This window comes from Gracilinanus agilis, unplaced genomic scaffold, assembly GCF_016433145.1.
Source record: "Gracilinanus agilis isolate LMUSP501 unplaced genomic scaffold, AgileGrace unplaced_scaffold12878, whole genome shotgun sequence".
Taxonomy (NCBI): domain Eukaryota; kingdom Metazoa; phylum Chordata; class Mammalia; order Didelphimorphia; family Didelphidae; genus Gracilinanus; species Gracilinanus agilis.
The window spans coordinates 1-4,384 of NW_025343451.1; the positions used below are offsets into that span (position 1 = coordinate 1).

The 4,384-nt window shown below is 58.3% G+C and overlaps 1 protein-coding gene across 1 annotated transcript; it reads left to right on the top strand.

The window, feature by feature from the left end:
* The first annotated feature begins 31 nt into the window (after positions 1-31).
* Positions 32-1,957, top strand: TIMM17B (translocase of inner mitochondrial membrane 17B). The gene is made up of 5 exons (XM_044683092.1): positions 32-279; positions 489-552; positions 791-919; positions 1,013-1,123; positions 1,410-1,957. The coding sequence occupies exons 1-5, from the start codon at positions 220-222 to the stop codon at positions 1,499-1,501; spliced, it is 456 nt and encodes a 151-aa protein (XP_044539027.1). The 5' UTR covers positions 32-219; the 3' UTR covers positions 1,502-1,957.
* Positions 1,958-4,384: the final 2,427 nt, after the last annotated feature.

The following is a 4,384-nucleotide window of genomic DNA, read 5'->3' on the forward strand; positions in this document are numbered from 1 at the left end:
CCTACAGCTGCTGCGGGCCTGCCCTCGCCCTCGGGCAGCTTCTGCTCTGCTGTGCCCGAGGGGCGGGGCAGGCTGGGCCGCCCCTTCCCCAGTGCTCCCCTGGGCCGGCGGGGAGGCGGGCAGCCGTAGCCTTCCAGGATACCTAGGACCCGTACCCTACCCGCTACCTACCTCTGCAGCCCCTGGAGGATTGTGGACGACTGCGGTGGGGCCTTCACCATGGGAGTCATCGGGGGAGGCGTCTTCCAGGCTATCAAGGGCTTCCGCAATGCCCCAGTAGTGAGTTCCCTGGGCCTCAGTTTCCCCCTTCCTGTAGATTCGAATCTCCGAGGTCTCCCCCTCGTTGTTCTCCCTCCCGTTTGCCCAGACTCACGAGGAACTTGAGGGGAGGTGGGGGGATGGGGGTGGGGTCCTCTCCATCGCCTGAGCCCTTGGGCTTTTCCCTGGCCTAGATCAATCTACATCTTCCCGACTTCTCTTCTCCCCAGGGCATCCGTCATCGGTTCCGAGGTAGCATCAGTGCAGTGAGAATCAGGGCCCCCCAGATCGGAGGTAAGAAGGTTGGAGGGGAGGAAGCAGGGGGCTCCTGGTGGAGTAGGCCAGCCTCCCAGAGGATTGGGATCACTGAGCTCCGGCCCTGGGCCTCCGGGGGGAGGCGGAGGGGAAGAGTTGGGGGTCAGGAAGCTCCTCAGTTGCTGACTTGGGCTTGGGGCATCCTGGGAAGGGTTCTAGACGCCAGCCTTGCCACCTCAACTCTGCAAAACTTGTCGCTTTGCTTCTCCCCTTCTAGGTAGTTTTGCAGTCTGGGGCGGCCTCTTCTCCACCATCGATTGTGGGCTTGTGCGTCTCCGTGGGAAGGAGGACCCGTGGAATTCCATCACTAGTGGGGCTCTCACCGGTGCTGTGCTGGCAGCTCGAAGTGAGTGATAGCCCCCTTTGAACTGTGGGAAGCGGGGCAGGGGGCTCCCAGAAAGGCCCCGAGAGGCTTCGGTTTGACTTTCTCTTTGTCCAGGTGGGCCCCTGGCCATGGTCGGATCTGCCATGATGGGAGGGATCCTGCTGGCCCTGATCGAAGGTGTGGGCATCCTCCTCACCCGCTACACAGCCCAGCAGTTCCGGAACAGTGAGTCACTCCTCACTCCCTCCATTCTCCTTCCAGTCTTTCTCAGGTTCTCTCCACCTTGTCATTGTCACCAGCCCTGCAAAGCCACCGTTCTGTTTGTCCTCGTGATTCTGTCACCCCTACCTTGCTAGTATGCCACCTAGGCTGCTCGGCCTCCCTCCTTCTGTCCTTGGCCTTCGCCTTCAGTCTCCCGTCTTTCTGGCTTTGTCTTTAGGTCCCGCTCCTTGCCTTTTCTTAGTTCTTCTCTCCACCATTCTTCCTTCTTTTCTTTTGTCTCTTTTTCCAGCACCCCCCTTCATAGAAGATCCTGGACAGCTGCCCCCCAAGGAGGGTTCTGCCCCACCCCCCGGCTATCCAGGCTATGGACAGTACCAGTGAAGCCACCAGGCCATGGGGGGAGGGAGGGGAAGAAGCTGGGGAGAGCCCAGGGCCATTTGGGTCCTCGAGGGTTGGTGGGAACCAACTGGACTCCAACTCTTTTTCACTACCTCTCAGAGCTGGCACTTCAGGGCAGGGGACCCCTCACTGCCCCCCTCCTGGCTTTCCTCCAGAGTGGGGATGGATAGGCCGGGCCCTGTGAACATCATCATCTCAGGGAGTTGGACATACCTCAAGGAAGGGATTGCAGTTCCTAGAGATGAGGATCGGGTTGTTTATTCAAGCTCCGGAGGGACCCCAGACCCCTTCAACTTTCTCTAGAAGTTAGTTCACTGTTGGCTCCCAGCTCATGTACACCCCCACCCTGCAAAGAAAAAAACAATCTGGCCTTTTCTCCTCCCCAGTTTTTCTTCCCCAGATCTCCCCCTCTTTATTTAAAGATGGCTCTGAAACCTACGTGTGTCTCTTTTTTCTGTCCCTGTGGCCCAGAGGTAAAGGAGTCGGCCAGTCGCCTCTTGGTGGGACCTGGGGGGTGGGGGGCAGCCTCCTTTCACCAGAGCCAGGAGAGCAGAGCCAAAGGCGGAGTGTGTGAATTTAGGGCCTGGGGTTCTTGTCCCATGATCACGATGGCTCCTACCCGGCGGCTGTGGACCTTCTGGAGGTAGACTTCCCAATGAAATGAGCCAGTAGGCAGACGGGAGGGCCCATTCTAATGCTGAGGCTGCATAGAAAACCTAAGAGCTTGGGAAGCATCTCTGGGGCCTGGGTTCAGATCCTCGGGTTACCTTTCCCTGCTAGAGGAGGTGGTGGGACCTCCCGTCTCCAGCTTTCTGCGGCTCTTCCGCTCTCCGGGCCGTGGTTTGTGCTGGCTCTTGGAGGCCAATGGCATCCACTAGCCCAGGGGGCGGCAACGCGTGGCTCTTTCTGCAGGAGCCATAAAGTCCATTTTTGTTCAGGCGCCGCACCGTGAGCGCCGTACGGCCCTCACGAAATGACACTTTAAAAAATGTGGCCTTTCCGGCTCTCGAGGCCAGAAAGGTTGGGAAGGCCCTCCTAGGCCAGCAGTTAACCAAGGGACATTTACTCAGGGCTGCTCGGAGCGGTCAAGGGAGGAGGAAAGGATGTCGCCAGGCTAGAGGAAAGGAACAACTTGCTCAGCCTGCATGGGGGAAGGGGCCGAGATGTTGTTCGCGCCGCCCTCCATCTCTAAGCCCGTGATAACATCTGGTTTGTTGGTCTTGGCTCTTTCCCGATGATGTCCTCTCAAAGGGAGTGTGTTGAACACCTGGGCTTTGCAGGCTCACCTCAAATGGCTTCAGGGCTGCTCCTGGCAGTACCGAAGGAGGAACCGGACTAGGATGGAGTTTGCCTCTCAGTGTCAACCAGGTGACCCTGAGCAGGGGCAGCACCGGGAACGACGAGGACGTTTCTGCCTGTTCCCAGGGTGAGGAGCTGCCTGCCAGAGGTCTGCTCAGATCCTCTCACGTGCCCCGGAGGCCTGTGGAGGCGTTAAGGGGCAGTCAGCAGCCTGCCTTTGGCCAGTCCCCTTGCTAGGGCTCCCTCCTGGGAGCTGCCATGTCTGTTTACCACTCCTCAGCCAGCACTCCTGGGGGGGGCCCAGATGCCAGGGCAGAACAACGGAGCTCTTGGGCCTTATAATGGGCCAGAGGATTGATGCGGACCCCAGCACTGTCGTGCCGCTGCCAGTTGTGGGGAGGAGGAGCGCTATGTGGTCTGGGTCCACCTCCCTGGCCTGGGGCTGACACAAAGCACAAAGCGCCCATGGTGTCCCCAAACTCTCGGTGCAGTTTGGATCTCTCTATGTGGGTGGATGAGGAGAGACTGAGTGAGTGCTTCCCACGGGCCCGAGGCGGGAGCGTGGCCGGAGACCCACAGAAAGTGAGACTCCGCCTCAGCCGGCACAAGCCGGCCGCCCCAGGACAGAGAGGGCCTCCCCAAAAGGAGGTGAGACCATGCCAGAGGGCAAAGGAGGACACCAGGTGGAAGAGCCCTCAGGAAATCATGCAAAAGCTGGGCTAGAAATGTTGGAAATGGCCAAGCTGGGCTTGGGAACAGGATTCGGGGAGGCCGAGAGGGTCGGTCACCTGGAAATGCTGGCAGCCAGCTCGGGAGCGGCGACACCCACCAAAGAAGGTCAGTAGCAGCTAAGGAGAGGAAAGTCCTAAACTAAGCCTACTTGGGGGGAGGGGGAAGGCGAAAGCCAGGAGAGCCCAAAGTCCAAAGAGACGACATTCCAAGACAACTCAAAGCATTCTTCTGTCTTCCTTTCTCAGTTCCTCCACCCTGTCTGCAGGCAGGCGGGCAGGCAAGCAAGCAGGGCCTCCATCTCCATCTAGGGCGGGGACAGTCTCACACCAATGGGCTTTGGGGCTGGGATTACACCTTCGTTGGTTGCCCAACAGATCTGGGACAGCAAAAAAGGTTAAGAGTTCTGGTAAAAAACATGCATTAGTAGGCAGTCTGTTCAACGGTTTCAGCTGGAGCCTATGCGGTTCGTGAGATGGGCCAGCAGGCAATTCCTGGGGGGCTAGAATTGGCCCCAGTCAGGGTGTGCTGACATCCTTTTCATCTACATTCTGGCCATTCCCCTCATTGCTTTTTTTTTTTTTTTTAACCCCTCACCTTCCATCTTGGAGTCAATACCGTGAATTGGTTCCAAGGCAGAAGACTGGTAGTGGCTGGGCAATGGGAGTCAAGTGACTTGCCCAGGGTCACACAGCAGGACCTCTGGGCCTGGTTCTCAATCCACTGAGCTACCCAGCTGCCTCCCCTCCCCTCGATTTCTTAAGTCTAGATGATCAATGAAACCATTGAGCCCCGCTTTGTAGCATTGGCTCATTGCTGAGAAGTGAGTAATCGTGC

Coding starts and splice junctions, on each gene's coding strand:
- TIMM17B (XM_044683092.1), top strand. CDS start 220: ATGGGAGTCATCGGGGGAGGCGTCTTCCAGGCTATCAAGGGCTTCCGC. Junction 280..488: donor GCTTCCGCAATGCCCCAGTA/GTGAGTTCCCTG, acceptor TCTTCTCCCCAG/GGCATCCGTCATCGGTTCCG. Junction 1,124..1,409: donor AGCCCAGCAGTTCCGGAACA/GTGAGTCACTCC, acceptor CTCTTTTTCCAG/CACCCCCCTTCATAGAAGAT.